Raw genomic sequence first — 16,389 nt, forward strand, 5'->3', positions numbered from 1 at the left:
GACAGGAAGTGCTTGCTGTCCTGGATCCTTTCTACATGAGCACCTCTCCACTAAGATGAGCACTCTGCTTTCAGGGGCCTGCTCACGTGGAGCCTTCAGGGAGCGAGCATGGCTTCTGTCTTACTAGCAGGGAAATGAGACGCAGACAGGCAGTTCTTGAGGATAGGAAAGGGAAGTGAAGGAAGCATGGTGCTTTGGTCCTTTGGCCCCCTTAATACCGTTTGGCCTCTCTGTCAGGGTCTTAGGTGTTCTGTTTCCCCTCCTCTTCCCATCCCTTCATCAGGGGGAGTTTTTAGTCAAAGTAATGGAAGTAGGGCAAGCTAGTGTGCCATTAAAGCACGGTGAACTTTTCCATATTGAGTCCCAAATATTTCTGGAGAGTTTAAGACACTGGATTGGTGGTATCTGCTGGTATGTTTGGCCTTTGGTCTGTCACATGTTTTTGCTTCTCTCTTTTCTGTTCTCCCACTATGCTGGGAATCCTGGTCAGCAGGTATTGCTGCTGGTTAGCAGAGAGACGCACAGAAGATTGCCCGGTCCAGTGCATCTTGTCATTGACACTTAACGCACCAAAACAGAAACATACAGATTTGATCCCTGGTGTACACAAAAAATAAACACCAAGCTTCTATGCCTGCCTTGTAAATGGTGGTATGGAACCCAAAGAGCATACATGGGCATCTTCCTCCTTGAACCATGAGGCAAGGTAGAAGTTGAGGATCACTGCCCTTCATTTTATTGCTCAGTCCACTGAGGACGACTTCTGGCAAAGTCCAGAGTTTGTGGTACCTTTTTATGAGGGCCTTCATCAACTTGCATTTTTGTTCTACCCCTCTGTTTCCTGATAAACAGCCTTTCTCCTTAGCTACTGACTAGAGCCTGGTCTGTTTCTGTGTCTCTGTTTCTGCCCTGTTCTCTGGCCGTTCATTCTCTTAAGTTGCCATTGGGCTTCCCTATCTGCAAGTGGCCTGACAGGTTCTCTCCCATGAGGCTTTCCTCTCCTGAGACTGAGCACGGACGTAGAGGCAGGCAGCGTGAATTAATGTGGTACCTGCACTTCAACTTCATTTCACACAGGGTGACTTTAGACCCCTGTTTCTCTTACCTCCAGAATGAGAGTAATGTACACAGTAGAGTGCCTAACTTAGTATACAGTATATAGTGACCTGTCCTGATCCTCCAGTCTAGTAAAGTGCTCTACTCTTCTAGTTTGCAAAAGACTTATTTCTAATCCTTCCATCAGGTTAGAGGTTTTAACTTGAGTAACTTGGAAAGAACCCTTTCCTTGTTGTGTGGTTATGTGAAGATCTCAGGATTAGCTTATGCTCTTACTTTTGATTCCTGAGTCTTGAATCACAGCTCTTTAATCTTTTTTTTTAAATTTTTTATTGAGTTCAATTTGCCAACATTTAGCATAACACCCAGTGCTCATCCTGCCAAGTGCCCTCCTCAGTGCCCATCACCCAGTCACCCCAACCCCCCGCCCACCTCCCTTTCCACTACCCCTTGTTCATTTCCCAGAGTTAGGTGTCTCTCATGTTTTGTCACCCTCACTGATATTTTCACTCATTTTCTCTCCTTTCCCTTTATTCCCTTTCACTAATTTTTATATTCCTCAAATGAATGAGACCATATAATGTTTGTCCTTTTCCAGTTGAGTTATTTCGCTCAGCATAATACCCTCCAGTTCCATCCACGTCAAAGCAATTGGTGGGTATTTGTTGTTTCTAATGGCTGAGTAATATTCCATTGTATACATAGACCACATCTTTTTTTTTTTTTAAGATTTTATTCTTTTTTTTTTTAAGATTTTTATTTATTTATTCACGAGACACACACAGAGAGAGAGAGAGAGAGGCAGAAACACAGGCAGAGGGAGAAGCAGGCTCCATGCAGGGAGCCTGACATGGGACTTGATCCTAGGTCTCCAGGATCACACCCTGGGCTGCAGGCGGCGCTAAACCGCTAAGCCACTGGGGCTGCCCGTATACCACATCTTCTAAAGCTCTTTAATCTAATTGATCTTGCTTGTCCTGATTCTTTGGGTTGTGGTCCCTTTGGTTAGAGAGAATTTGTGCTCCTGAAGGAGGCACAGGCTTGGAATTAGACTGTGCTTATCACTGGATAACTCTAAAAAAGCTGCTTAACCTAGTGTAAGATGTGCTTGATTAGCATGGAACTTAGCACAGAGTAAAACACTCAATAAATAATAGTAATTATTTTTGTTACATACAATTTTAATGAAATTAAATGAGATTGTGTTTATAAAATGCTTCGCACAATTCCTGGCCCATAGTAGATGCTACATAAAATTGGCTTCCTTTCCACTACGTGAGTTGCAACATGCTTGAATTCTAGATGTTGTGGTTAAGATCATGTAGAGAAGTAGAAGAACGAGGCCAGGTATTAAGTCCTTTGCATTTTCTGAACCTGTTTACAAGCCCCTTTGTCTACCTGCCTCTGTTCAGGGAGAACCCATGAGGATTGTTTACCGCATGCGTGGGCTATTGGGTGATGCCACTGAGGAGTTTATTGAGTCCCTGGACTCCACCACAGGTAGGCCCTTACAGACACTGCTGCATGTTGGGTTGGGGTTTGTTTTTGGCTTTTTTTGGTGATGGTGGTTGTATATATTTTCATATATTTGAGTAAATAATCATAATTGGCTTCAGTCTCATAGTTTAACATCCAAGTGTCAATGCTTTTCTTGGAGATAAGAAAGAGGGAACTAGCTGTCAGTCAGAAGAGGATTATTTGTTTTATTTCCATCCTTCCCTTCCCTGCCATTTCTGCTTGGCTTCCCTCCTCCCTCAGATGAAGAAGAAGATGAAGAGGAAGTATATAAGATGGCTGGTGTGATGGCCCAGTGTGGGGGCCTGGAGTGCATGCTCAACAGACTGGCTGGGATCAAAGATTTCAAGCAGGGACGCCACCTTCTAACCGTGAGTTGGGGACAGCATGTGGGACCAACCCTCTGCCTTGAGAATGGCCCTTGTAAAGAGAAGCCTGTGGCCACTGTGCTATGAAGCCCTAGAGGGTGGCATGGTGCCACAGGCCAGGGCAAGCCAGCCAAGGGCTGGCAGCCTCCCTCAGCCTGCTGTTCCATCAGCTCCCCCTCCCCTGCTTCTTGGCCTTCCTCCCCTGGGCAAAGCCAGTGCCTGCCTGACTTTCCCTGTGAAACTGTACTTGAGTCCATTATTATCACTGTTGCTTTTTTAAATTGAATTTGTAGGTAGCTTTTTCATTTTTTTTGGTAGGATCTTGTTTGGGTGATGATCCAACTATTTTCTAAGGACTAGAGGATCCCAAAGGCACCATAAACATTACACTATTATTTTTCACTCCAGAGGATAGGAGAACATCTATTACTGTAATCGTATTTCAAATGACCTATGTAAAGAATTAAAGTAGTTTTTAAAAAAGCATTAAAAAAATAATTAAAATCTAAGAAATATATTTTTAATATCCTCTTGATAGAGGAAAAATGTTACTTAAAAAAGTAAATGTATAGGTATGTGACCTACGTGATTCTGTGCTCCCACAGGCCATGAGCTTTGGAATCTTTCTGTTTACTATTAGAGTCTGAGTTAATACTGGGATTTCCCTGAAACAACAAAGCATCACCTGTTCCAAGGAATTGGTTATCATAGCCATAGTCTTAGAGATGATACGCTCTGCCGAGGCCACGTGGGCTATTGCCAGAGAATATTGCCATTTAAAATGCCAACCTAGGGATCCCTGGGTGGCGCAGCGGTTTGGTGCCTGCCTTTGGCCCAGGGCGTGATCCTGGAGACCCAGGATCGAGTCCCGCGTTGGGCTCCCAGTGCATGGAGCCTGCTTCTCCCTCTGCCTGTGTCTCTGCCTCTCTCTCTCTCTCTCTCTCTCTCTCTCTCTCTGTGACTATCATAAATAAATTAAAAAAAAATAAAAAATAAAATAAATAAAATGCCAACCTAGCTTGAGATCCTCCTCCACCTTATATGTCCTTTCCAGAAAACACTTCTCCGTACTGTTCCCCACTTTTCAAGAAGAGTACCTACTGATTGTATGTGACCCCCCTCAGACATTTCTTTCTTGCTTGTCCTGTCTTACACTCTCAGATGGCCTCTTGGGTTTTGACCAGCTTTTCTTGGCAGGTACTCCTGAAATTGTTTAGTTACTGCGTAAAGGTGAAAGTCAACCGACAGCAGCTGGTTAAGCTGGAAATGAACACCTTGAATGTCATGCTGGGGACCCTAAACCTGGTAAGGAGTATGGGCTGCAGACAATAGAGTGAGCCTCAGGAGTCCTGGGTGGGGGCAGGGGCATCTCAGCTCTGGTCTCAGATGAAATGGGTTTGTGGACTTTTCAGACCCTTTATCTCTGTCTAGCTGACTGGCCCCAAGGTATGGACCATTTAAATTGTCTCTTTTCTTGCTGGCTCACCCCTATGCTGCTGCTGGGACATGCAGGAGTTTCCTGGTCCTTTTCCCGAATTCAGATCAGAGGTCAGAGGAAGTTAGTCTGTTAAAACAGTCCAGATGTACAGCGTTGGAGAAGTAGTGCCAACGTCCTTGGGGCAACCAAGATAGAGATCTGGAGCATCACGATTTCATTGTCTGCAGAAGTCTACACGTGTCTCTCTCTGACATGCGCGCGCACACACATACACGTATTGGGGGTAAGACCAGGAAGGAGCAGATCCCATCAGCAGTGAGCAGTTGTGGTCTTATTCCCGGTGTAACTGGGTCTCCTTTACAGGCCCTGGTAGCTGAGCAGGAAAGCAAGGACAGTGGTGGTGCAACTGTGGCTGAGCAGGTACTTAGCATCATGGAGATCATTCTGGATGAATCCAACGCTGAGCCCCTGAGTGAGGACAAGGTATGTGGGGCCTGTCTGTCTACCTGCAAACACTGGGAGCACATACTGTATCTCACTGGCAGCAGTGGGCTTATTTGTGTGTCTACCTGTGTCCACCAAGATTGATTGAATGAGCTCAGGTCAGAAATGACAAAGCTCAGCTAATGGTGACATGACAACACTGAAGCATGGAATCTGGATTTGGAGGAAACCAAGCTGCTAAGGATGTTCTTTGAATCAGAAGCTGCTCATGGAATCATGGAATGCTGACATGTTCCAACTGATAGGGGCCTTAGCCCAGCTCCTCACTGCCCAGTTAAGGGAACTCTAAGCCCAGAGAAGTGAAGGGAGCTGTTTAGTGTTCCATAGTTGGCTGCAGCAGAATCAGGTGGAGAACCCAGGTCTTTAGCTCCCGGTTCAGTTTCTCTCCGCCGATCACACCCTTACCTTCCCCTGTCCGTCTTGGTACTAATGTTTTGGTTAGAGGGATGATCCAGTCATTACCGGGCAGCCTGGATTCCCTTGGGGCGGAGAGATTATGTTAACAATTTGTCTGAGACTATAAACAGAGCCACACAAGATCTTAAAAACTGGTATCAAGTGGAACTCATACTATTCATTATTTCCCAGGAAGTGCCAAAACCATTCTTCGAGGGCTGCTTCTGATCGGGGTTCAGTGTGGGGGTAACGTCTGGGGTTCAGCTATCATCTGACCAGAGTCCTAACCCTGTAACTGAGCCTTCTGTCCTCTTTTCTACTGCAGGGCAACCTTCTCTTGACGGGCGACAAAGATCAGCTTGTGATGCTCTTGGACCAGATTAATAGCACCTTTGTTCGCTCCAACCCTAGTGTGCTCCAGGGCCTGCTTCGTATCATCCCATACCTATCCTTTGGCGAACTGGAGAAAATGCAGATCTTGGTGGAGCGGTTCAAGCCATATTGTAGTTTTGACAAGTAAGTGCTTGGATTTCAGATGGCTATGTGAGGGTCCTCACTGATACCCTGAGCTAGTTCTGTAAGACTTAGGGAAGAATCACCTGAATTTCTATTAGATATTTGTGTGCCTTTCCGGCGTTTAAGGGGTTCCATTGTAACTGGGGAGTCAGTATATTACTGTGTTATGTTGGCTAGGCAGAGATGATGGAGGGGCTGGTGAGATGAGATGGGCATGACAAGATGGAATCGTGTGCAAAAGCAGGAAAACACAAGAGAATGTTGGGAGTTTTGAGGGACGTAGCAGGTAAGAGGGGGTGGCAGGAACCAGATCAGCAGGCTCCTTGTTGAAGATCATTAACCAAGAGAATAACAAGATGTATGTTTGTCATTTCCTTCACACTCTGAGTCTCTGCTCTGTGCTTCAGGTATGATGAAGACCACAGTGGAGATGATAAAGTCTTCCTGGACTGCTTCTGTAAGATTGCAGCTGGCATCAAGAACAGCAGCAATGGGCATCAGCTAAAGGATCTGATTCTCCAGAAGGGAATCACCCAGAGTGCACTGGACTATATGAAAAAACACATTCCCAGTGCCAAGAAGTGAGAACTCTATTAGAATGGCTGTTTTCTTTCCCTCTTCTGGTTCCTTTTCCCCTTTATCATTGTAACCTAAAGCTTCACATAGTCCCCTCTGGCCCTCCTGAGGGTCTCCCTCCCCTTCCAGGAACTGTCAAGGTGACCCCTTAGCTACCGCAGAGCCCTTTGGGGCTGAGGAACGGGTGGCAGCTTGTTGGTTTCTATTTAGAATACTCACTTCTATCTGGCTACATAGCTGAGCGAGGTGATCCTTTATGTGAATCTTCATGGCCGTCTTGAAGAGTTCTATTTCAGTAAGCCAGAATAGAATTAACACCAGGTTCTAGATAGACGTTGCTCCTCCAGCCTGCTAATCAGCCTTCTTTTCCTTTGCAGTCTGGATGCTGACATCTGGAAAAAGTTCTTATCTCGCCCAGCCCTGCCATTCATCTTGAGGCTTCTTCGAGGGTTGGCTGTCCAGCACCCTGCCACCCAGGTGAGTGAGTAGCCAGCATGCCTGTGGACTTTATTCTGGAAGTAGGACATGTATGATGAAGGAACCATACACTCTCATCTCATCTGCCGTGGCTGAATGAAGATAACCACCTTAATTAGCCTCAGGATGTGACTTCCCCTGGCATGTAAGACCCCTAGAGTAGAGGGGACTCTCAGAGGTCATCTGGTTCAGCTGTGTGGAGAGGAGTAAGCTATGCTTGTGATTTCCTCATTCAACTCATTCTTAAGTGGGGCTTTATCATCTCATGGGTCAACTGAAGGTATGGCTGGCCAGAGTGTAATATAAAACAGTTTTGATTTCTGGGTATAGCCATTGGAGTCATTTGGGACATTTATGGTAGCATCACCACCATTTCCTGCTCTGCTTCAGGCAGCTGGAAACTTTGTTCTCAGAGAGACCCACCATTCCATTTTGCTCCTCATCCCTGATCTGTCCCCACTGAACTGGTATATCTGGTACCCCTCACAGATCCTGAGTGGCCCAGACAGGTGGCCAGGCTAGATTTTTCTAAATTAAACTTTTCATTTTGAGATAATTACAGGTTTACAGGCAGTTAAGAAATCCTCTGTACCCATTTCTCAATGGTAATGTCATAGAAAACCATATGTAATATCATGGGATTATTGACATCGATATAGTCAGGATTCACGAGAGTTTTATCATCACAGATATCCCCCTGTTGACTTTTATACCCACATCTGCCTTGCCACTGACCCCTGGCAACCACTGATAGGCTCTCCATGGCTATAATCTCGTCACTTCAAGAATGTTCTATATGGCATCAGACAGCATGTAGCCTTTCAGGGTTGGCTTTTTTCACTCAGCATAATTTTCTGGGAGATTCATCTAGGTTATGTACATTGATGGTCTTTTCTTTTTATTGCTCAGTAGAGTTCCATGGTGTGGGTTCCACAGGTGGCCTAACCATTCACCCATTAAAGAACTTCTGGATTGTTTCCAGTTTTTGGATGTTACAGATAAAACTGCCATAAACGTTCATGTGTTGTTTTGTGTATGTTTAGAAATCATTTCTCTAGGATAAATGCCTAGGCATGCAGTCGCTGGGTTGTACAGTAATTGCTGAGTTAGTTTTATTAGAAACTACCAAGCTTTTTTCTAGAGTGAGTGATTGCTCCATTTTTAATTCTAACCAGCAGTGCACAAGTGAGCTACTTTCTCTGCATCCTCATCAGCATTTGGTGGCACGTTGCCACTTTGATAAAGTGAATGGTGGTGATGTTTCACTGGGATTTTAATTTGTATTTCCCTAATGGTAAATGGTGCTATACAGCTTTCCATGTGCTTTGCGTGTCTTTTTCAGTGACCTGCCTGCACGTGTCTTTTGCCCGTTTTCTAAATGGATTTTTTTTAATGAGCTTTGAAGAGGTCTTGGGGCTGGATTTTTTTCTGTATATCGTGTTCTGCATCGAATGGAATCCCACATTCTCATTTCGTGATTTTTAGTTTAAATTCAATTTGCCGACATATAGTATAACACTCTTGTAATCTGTTCTGATGGCTCATTCCAAGAATAGGGTAGGGTAGCTTGGCTATAGGATTCTTCCCTGTGTCTCTTCCATTCTCTGTTGTCTAGACTTTTGTTCAGGTCAGTGGGGATAGTCATAATTAGCACACCTTTGTGGAAGTAATTTTTCTTACATGGGAGTCTTCACATATATTCATTTCTATGTTCTTGTAACATCTGTTTTCTATGTGGGTGAATCCAGGAGTAGGGCTGTGATGTGGCCAAGCCCGGGTCAGCTGTTTTCCAGACTTCTTTGTAGTTACTAAGTCGAATTACTTTTTTTCTCTAGACTGAGACTTTATCTAGTTAGGAACTTGGCATTCACACTTGGGACCATTCACTTCCTAGCAACACATTTTTGTTGAGCGCTTGTTGTGTGTCTGTACTGTGCTAGGCTGAGGTGACGTTGGTGACCAGGGTGATCACAGTTATTCATGATAACTGAAGTGTGAAGATGATTAAGTGCAATATGACAGGGGCCAAAGGGAGGAGGAAAGAATGGCACCTGTTAAGGCTCAAGAGCCAAAAGATGCTGGAAGTGCTCTGGGGCTTGAGAGCAGTTGCATGATGGGGGCGAGGTGTGGTGAGAGCTGGCCCCGATGCAGCATGGTTCCAGGGCATGTTCTCTGAATAGGAGAGGTATACATTTTATCCTGAGGGCTGTGACCCGGGCCATGAACTGGAAGGAGGATAGATGACAGGAGAGATGGTTGGATGCCTTTTATCATAATCTAGGTAAGAGATGAAGCCAGCTGAGCTAGAGTGTGAGGTGGATAGCAGATGGCTTCAGCAGCGGTGTGGGAGGCAGAATGAATGGGATTTGGAGATTGGTTACACATGGGGGTTGCCAAGAGGCTAGATGAGTCGAGAACTCTGTTCAGTTTCTGGGTTGGACGACAGGTGAGTGGCGGTGCCCTTGAAGGAGGTGGAGAACCTAGGAGGTTTGAAGCAGGGTGCAAGAGGGCTCATTCTGTCACACTGGACATGCCCAGGTAGAATATAGGCTTCAGGAGGGTTGGGACTTTGTCCCCCTGGCACCAGAGCACTGCTTTACGCAGATGTGTATGCATGCACGCACCGGCATGGAGCTACCACCCAGTGTGAGGAGGTCAGGGTGCTTGTGCAGCATTCTGTAGGCAGTCGCCCAGTGGGCTCAGCATCTAGGAACAGGAAACATCAGATGCCCTGTAGTTTTGCTGAGGTGCAGGTTTGAAGCATACCTGCCCTGAGGGCAGGTTTATAAGCCAGTGAGTGGTCTTAGTTGAGTGTTGAGCTTTCACCTTGAAAGTTGGCTCTGTTGTTTTCTGTTTATTGTCAAACCTCTGCGGTAGTAATTAGCATTATACAATACACATATGCAGGGGATGGGGGATTTTAATAGTACAGTGCTCCTTCTCCACTCACCCGGAGAGCTTTGTTGGACTGGCCCTGCCTTCCATATTTGTTCTCCCATCCATGTTGATGGCGTGGCACTGTCGTGTGGTAACTGCCAGCCTTAAGCATAGGGATTTCTTCGTAATACCTATTTTTAAACAAGATCCTCACTTATCCCCACTCCCACTGTAGTTGTATCTCTGATATCTCTAGGCCTAGAAAATCCTGTTCCTGCTTTTGGTGGACACAGGGCTCCTGGAGGAAGAACTTAGCACAGTCCCTATGAATGTCAAGGTGTGCTCTGCTCTGTGTGGTCACTGACCCCACCACCCAGGCCTCATCAGGTGCTGCTGCTCTAGGGAATCTTTCCCAAGCCCCTTTCTCCTTCATCCTATTGGGTGCTTAACAGCTAATCATTTGTGACTAATTTTTAATCTTCATTGTAACCCTGACACCATCCCCACCTTATAGACTGGGCACTGGAGCCAGAGAGCAGAATGACTAGTCAGAGGTCAGTGACAGACCCAAACCCTCCTCTATTTGTTGAAACTTTGGAAACACACATTCAGAGGGATCTGTTTGAATCTAAACAGTTGACATGAGATTGAGTACAGTCTGTTGAGAGTTATAAACCTATAAGCTCCTGGACAGAATGCTTGTTTACCTAAATGGAAGCATGTATCTCTCTGGTCTCTACTTGATAGGTGCTGATTGGAACAGACTCCATCACAAACCTACATAAACTGGAACAGGTGTCCAGTGACGAGGGCATTGGGACCCTGGCAGAGAACCTACTAGAGGCATTGCGGGAGCACCCTGATGTAAACAAGAAGATCGATGCTGCCCGCAGGGAGACCCGCGCTGAGAAGAAGCGCATGGCCATGGCAATGCGGCAGAAGGCTCTGGGCACCCTGGGCATGACGGTAAGGCCACTCTTTGGGAATCCCTCACATTCTTGTCTACGCTGTTGAGGAGCTAGCCGTGCTTCTTTCAGGACAGAGCTGGTTTGAGGATAATGAAGGTGAAGGCTGACGAGAAGGAGGGAACTAGGTGTGGCAGGCACTGTGCCAGGTGCTTTACCTTCTGTGATCTTCCTGACAACCCTTAGAGGTGTGACTATGGTCCCTTTACATATGTGGGACTCAAGAGGTTAAGTGACTTAACAAGTTGACAAAAACAGTAAAAATGGGGATAACCCTTGCTTATGGAGGATTTACTATTTGCCAGGCACTATGCTTGGGCACCTTGCTTGTAAGATGTCATTTAAGCCCTCATGTGATCCTGTGAGGGTGATACTACTATACCCATTTTCTGGTTAAAGTAATAGAGGCAAGAAGCAAAGGAAATAGGCCAAAGCATATTATTAATAAGAGGTTGACAAGAGTTTGAACCCACATATGTTGGACATGACAGTCTGCTTTTGTTGCCCCACATTGGAGGAAGCAGTGGCCCTATGAGTAGGGCTTTCTCCAGAGTAGTAAGCTGGATGTCAGCAGTTTCAGAACTCCCATGGGAACTGTCAAGTGAATCCTCATGCAACAGCCCTTGGCAGCTGAGACTTGGGAGTGCTGGCACAAAGAAAGGGGGCTTTTCTTATATCCTGTGGTAGCTTGCCAGACTTGCAGCCAGATAGTTTCCTCTGCCTCAGCGCTTCCTTCGGAAGAGAAGAGCGTAAGAATCTGGGTCTTAACCCTCATCAGAAGCTACCTACAGAGGTTTCCTTTCCATGCATCCTCCCTCTAGTGTCTGTGGAAGGGCAGCCCTGTTTCTGAGCATCGCAGGCTAGGCTGGGGGGGGTGGGTAGATATCCCCTTCTGACATGCCCTTTGGGTTTCCCCTGCAGACAAACGAGAAGGGCCAGGTGGTAACCAAGACCGCGCTCCTGAAGCAGATGGAGGAGCTGATTGAGGAGCCAGGCCTCACGTGCTGCATCTGCAGGGAAGGGTACAAGTTCCAGGTATGTGCTCAGCCCGAACCTGATGCACAGCCTGGCCGCTTGCTCCGGTGGCGTCCTCTCCTGCAGGCCTTCCCATTCTTTTATGGGCTGATGTCAGGGCATGTCTCAGGGCTGGCTGTCCTCTCTAAAGGGAGGAAGGCAGACTGCTCTGAACATTAATCTTCATCACCATCCTTGGCACCACTTATTGTATGCCTTCTGTATACTAGTCCCAATGCCCAGAGCTTTCTGTAATTTTGTCTGTAACCCTACAAAACCCCAAATTATGGATGTGAAAATAAGGGTCACATGGCAGAGCCAGAATTCTAGCCCACACTTCTCTGACTCTAGACTTAGGGCTTTTGAAAATATACCCTGCTGCTTCAGAAGATCAGGTCTTATACCAAATTAGATTTATGACTGAGAGGAGCAGAGCAAGTGACCCATTTGTTCTCCTAAAGGCCTGAAAGATGTCCTCTTCCTCCACCGTGAATGTCCTGCTTGGCATTCATGCTACTGAAGGGCTGCAAGCCTCATAAATCCTGCTATGGCACAGGCTCCTGGGAACTGCCTGATAACTTTTGTCGAGCAAGTGACTTACCAGGAAGATACTTTATTCTTCCTTTTATTTTTATTTATTTATTTATTTTAAAGGATTTTATTTATTTATTCATGAGAGACGCAGAGAGAGAGAGAAAGGCAGAGACACAGGCAGAGGGAGAAGTAGGCTCCACGCAGGGAGCCTGATGTGGGACTCGATCCCGGGTCTCCAGGATCATGCCCTGGGCCAAAGGCAGGCGCCAAACCGCTGAGCCACCCAGGGATCCCTTTATTCTTCCTTTTAAAGTAAATAAAACAGCAAAGAGAAAAGAGTGACAGAGGAGGCTTCCATGTCCGCCTTCCCATCGGCATAGCACCTGCTTTATTGTGGTTGTCCCCCCACATTCCTCCTCTCACTGGGGTTGTGCCCAGCCAGGTGCTTAACCCAGCAACTGAGGTTCTGACCCATCACCCCCTCTCTGGGTGCATTTCTTCCCAGGGGAGGCCCTGGGGTTCCTGCTCTTCTGCTTTGCCTCCTCCCAAACCCTGCCTTGGAGTTCGTCTCACCTCTCCTTTTACTGGTGTCTTTGCAGCCTACAAAAGTCCTGGGCATTTATACTTTCACCAAGCGGGTAGCCTTGGAAGAGATGGAGAATAAGCCCCGGAAACAGCAGGGCTACAGCACCGTGTCCCACTTCAACATCGTGCACTACGACTGCCACCTGGCTGCCGTCAGGTAGGCCCTGGCACCTGTGCCAGAGGGCCCCTCGGGAGGCTTCTTCCTCTGGTGTTTCCATCCAGGCCTGTGTCACTTCAGAGGAATGGGCAGCTTGCCCAGGGCCCTGTGCTAGGAGGGGATAGGATGCCAACTGTGAGGTTTTCATCTCAGGGAAGTAGGGTGTCATGCCTTAAACCGTGGTCTGTAAGCCATTCATGCTATATGACTAAGAAAATCCACTTGGCTTTTGGCCTCAGGGTGGAGAAAGCAACCTTGCTTCCCTGAAGCAGTGAAGCTGGCATTTACCATATTGTAATGCAAAGAGCTTGTTCTCTATGGAGTCAGGTGCACAGCCTAACTTTTTTCCTTAGTGTTAGCAAACACTTCTCCATCCCCACTTGCCCAGGTGCTTGGTTGCCAAATCAATTCCAGTGGTCACTTTTCCCTGCTTTCCTCCCAATCCAGGCTGGCTCGTGGCCGAGAAGAGTGGGAAAGTGCTGCCCTTCAGAATGCCAACACTAAGTGCAATGGACTCCTTCCGGTCTGGGGGCCCCATGTCCCTGAATCAGCTTTTGCCACCTGCTTGGCAAGGTGAGTGTTGAGCGTGTGCTTGGCAGAAAAGGGGGGTGGTCCCAGGAGATGGGGGAAGATCAGCAGCAATTAGCTCAGCCTAAAGGCCTGTCACTGTCTTTGGGAACCCTGGTCTCTGCATGCTGGCAGGGAAGCCGTTTGGCAGAGGGAGGAACCTGGCTGCGAGAAGCCAGCACCCCCAGTGTCTGGTGCACCACTTAGAACTTCTGGTTGTCTGCTACCTCTTCTCCCTTCTTCATCTTGGTGCCTAAGACACAGGACCCTGACTTTGTTGTCAAAGCCAAAATTTTCAGATATCTCTTCTGCGGTGTGTGCTTCTAAGGTTTGAATAATGCAGACAGCTCAGTGGCATGGGGAGATATCAGGCTGCTTTGAAGCCTCCCTCATTCTCAAATCCAGAGTAGAGTTCCTAAAACTTAGAGGACGTCCCCGTTCTTGCCGATGCTTTGAGGAAGGAGTGGTGCCCAATCCTGAGTCTTCTCAGAAGGTTCAGGGATGGAAAGATACCTGGCAGTAATAACGATGGTCAGTGTATTGAAGTGCTTACCGTGTGCTGTTACTATACACATTCTCTGGATGAAGAGATTGAGGCATAGAGAGGTCGAGTAAATTACCTGAGGTCACAGAGTGAAGCAGAGTGCATATATTGATGTAGAAAATTATCTTTCATTTGGGGGTTGAAGAAAAGATTCTTAGGGATAGATAACCTTGTCAGAATGCATGCCTTCCACATTTCTTTTTCCACAATGTACTTCCAGGCTTGGCCATGATATGTTATGTGACATTTGTCCATCAGGAAGTGCCCTCCTCCCCAAACTGGCGAGTTCTCAAAGCTTTGAGAGCATCACATTCTATCACGGCAGAAATGGAAATGTCCTCTGCTCCCATCTTGCTGTGGGCTCCAGCTCCTGTCCTTGGCTCTCCCCTTCACCCCTCTGCTCATGTGACCTTTGCAGCCATCAGGCCATGTGGCGCCCAGGGAGGCTCTGCCTTCCAACTTGGGCTTTCCCCAAGGGAGCTTGCTTTGCTCACCACATTTGTTCCGCTGTCCGCTAGGCACAACACTTACCTCCAGGAATGTACGGGCCAGCGGGAGCCCACGTACCAGCTCAACATCCACGACATCAAGCTGCTCTTCCTGCGCTTCGCCATGGAACAGTCGTTCAGCGCGGACACCGGCGGAGGCGGCCGGGAGAGCAACATCCACCTGATCCCGTACATCATTCACACTGTGCTTTACGTCCTGAACACGTCAGTATCTCACCCCCCATGGGCAGCGGCCGGCCCACCTGCCTGCCCACCCTGTGCCCCTCTGCCCAGCAAGGTCTCTGCTTTCTCACGTTTGCCTGAGTTAGCTGCAGACCCAATGGCTGACCTAAGGTAGCCTTTACTAAAGCATGCATGTTCATCTGCAGCTTTTTAGAGTCACACAGAATAAGGTAATATGGGTGACTTCCTTTCCAGATCAATCCCAGCTCCCCTTGTGGGCATCCGAGGGCTGTATCCTTGGACTGACTCTCATCCCAAAGGGGAGCTGGAACTGGCCAAGGCCAGACCTGCCAAAAGACCTCCTTAGCTTCTACTACCCCGTAGCCTCTAATTCTTGCGGGACTCGGTATTCATGGATGGGAGAGGCCGTGGGTCAGAGCCCCACGCCGTCACTGTCAAGGGCACACTGGGTGTAACAAGGTTTCACAACTAGGGGCTGTGGCAGAACCAAGGACCCTTCTCATAAACGGAAGACCGGACTTGCTATCCCTGTTTCCTCTCCAGTTAATAGTGCTCTAGCAAGTCAAGGGGCAGGGAATGTTGAAGATAATCTGAGAAAGTCAGCTAATAGCCAGGAGAAGAGCAGAAGAAGAGCTTGTATTTTCATCTGTGAGTCCCACATAGAGCTGTGAGGCTGATAATGAAAAGTGTAATTTTAAAGAAGCACTTAGGATAGAGAATAGTACTCGTTCATTTTCAGCCCAGATTTTAAAAGCGAATTAGGAGATTTAACATACTTTAGCTCTTAAACACTTGTCTGCTTTACCCTGTTTTCCAACAAGTCTGACACCTGTATTGGGCGGGGAACTGGCCGGCTACAGAGAGGCCGGGCACGGTCCGCCTGAGGCAGCTGCAGGGCAGCTTGGGCGGCAAGGACAATCCATCACTTGTCCTTTCTGGTCTTCTGTCTTCAGCAATATTGTTTTCCTCTTCCCTCCCATTTCCTGGGGAGATAGGAGGCTGGCTTCCAGACCGCAGCCCTCATTGTGAAAAAGATGCACAGGCAGGTCTCGTCAGCACATGACATCAGCTGCTAAGCTGTTGGGACCGTCAGAAGGAACACCCACATCATCAACAGCACAGATGCTCGCACTCTCCAGACCGCTGCAGGCCTAAGCAGTGCTAATTACCGGTGTTCGTGGGGCCTTTGACAGAGCCCTTGGCCTTGTGGAGACCTGTCTCTTGGCAGCTCTGAGGCAGAGTGCACCGCTCTACTCTAGGGGGAAACACAGCCCCAGAAAGGCAGCATGATTTGCCCGGCAGAAGAGAGCCAGTGACTCTGGGTGGCACTGGCTTTCTCAAGTGCCAGATACTAGTAACTCATGCTCAAGTTGCTTGGTCGGGGAGGGAGTCTGCTGTGTCCTAGATGTCTGGGTCAGAGGCTGACCTGGATGTTTCATGGAGAGGCACTGCTGCCCATCCACTGACCGCTTCCCTAGCTGGTCGCTTCTTCCTGGTGTGAGTGTGGTCATAGCAGTGCCTGGGTGGCACATCTGTGCACACAGCCAGGTGGATCCCACCGTGAGCTGGAGCAGAGTTGGGCAGGTACTACAGTGGTGGAGAGCTTCC

General features: G+C 47.6%; 1 protein-coding gene across 5 annotated transcripts in view; it reads left to right on the forward strand.

Annotated features, from left to right (window-relative positions):
• UBR4 (ubiquitin protein ligase E3 component n-recognin 4) overlaps positions 1 to 16,389 on the forward strand; it is a 132,444-nt gene that overhangs the window by 107,947 nt on the left and 8,108 nt on the right. For all 5 annotated transcript variants that reach the window (XM_038531798.1, XM_038531800.1, XM_038531802.1 and 2 more), the window contains 12 exons: positions 2,469 to 2,556; positions 2,815 to 2,942; positions 4,137 to 4,244; positions 4,741 to 4,860; positions 5,603 to 5,793; positions 6,201 to 6,374; positions 6,747 to 6,846; positions 10,471 to 10,689; positions 11,610 to 11,723; positions 12,836 to 12,978; positions 13,426 to 13,551; positions 14,608 to 14,802. In XM_038531798.1, coding sequence (XP_038387726.1) covers positions 2,469 to 2,556; positions 2,815 to 2,942; positions 4,137 to 4,244; positions 4,741 to 4,860; positions 5,603 to 5,793; positions 6,201 to 6,374; positions 6,747 to 6,846; positions 10,471 to 10,689; positions 11,610 to 11,723; positions 12,836 to 12,978; positions 13,426 to 13,551; positions 14,608 to 14,802 — 1,706 coding nt within the window. The remainder of the gene's footprint in view (positions 1 to 2,468; positions 2,557 to 2,814; positions 2,943 to 4,136; positions 4,245 to 4,740; positions 4,861 to 5,602; positions 5,794 to 6,200; positions 6,375 to 6,746; positions 6,847 to 10,470; positions 10,690 to 11,609; positions 11,724 to 12,835; positions 12,979 to 13,425; positions 13,552 to 14,607; positions 14,803 to 16,389) is intronic.

This window comes from Canis lupus, chromosome 2, assembly GCF_011100685.1.
Source record: "Canis lupus familiaris isolate Mischka breed German Shepherd chromosome 2, alternate assembly UU_Cfam_GSD_1.0, whole genome shotgun sequence".
Taxonomy (NCBI): Eukaryota; Metazoa; Chordata; class Mammalia; order Carnivora; family Canidae; genus Canis; species Canis lupus.